Source organism: Apaloderma vittatum, unplaced genomic scaffold (assembly GCF_000703405.1).
Source record: "Apaloderma vittatum isolate BGI_N311 unplaced genomic scaffold, ASM70340v1 scaffold37018, whole genome shotgun sequence".
NCBI classification, from domain to species: Eukaryota; Metazoa; Chordata; class Aves; order Trogoniformes; family Trogonidae; genus Apaloderma; species Apaloderma vittatum.
In genome coordinates, this window is record NW_009729740.1 from 803 (window position 1) to 1,012 (window position 210).

Genomic DNA, 210 nt, shown 5'->3' on the forward strand with positions numbered 1-210 from the left:
TGGGACTCACTCGCAGAGGATCACCCCGTCCTTCAGCCCCTTCTGGAAATCGGGTCCGATCTGCCGTCCCGTGACGTTCTCGATCCACGTCCGCAGCTCAGCCTCTTTCTGTGGGTCATACTTCTGGGCGAGCTGGCAGGGGACAGTGAGGGGGCAGCTCTGGCACAGCTCTGGCACAGCTCTGGCGTGCCCCCCAAACCCCTCGCAGGA

General features: G+C 63.8%; 1 protein-coding gene across 1 annotated transcript in view; it reads right to left on the minus strand.

Moving 5' to 3' along the window:
• Positions 1–132, minus strand: part of LOC104277798 (calponin-2-like) — a gene marked incomplete at both ends in the record, with an annotated part of 928 nt that extends 796 nt beyond the window's left edge. Inside the window, one exon of the mRNA XM_009874550.1 lies at positions 11–132. Coding sequence (XP_009872852.1) covers positions 11–132 — 122 coding nt within the window. The remainder of the gene's footprint in view (positions 1–10) is intronic.
• Between the last annotated feature and the right edge of the window lie 78 nt (positions 133–210).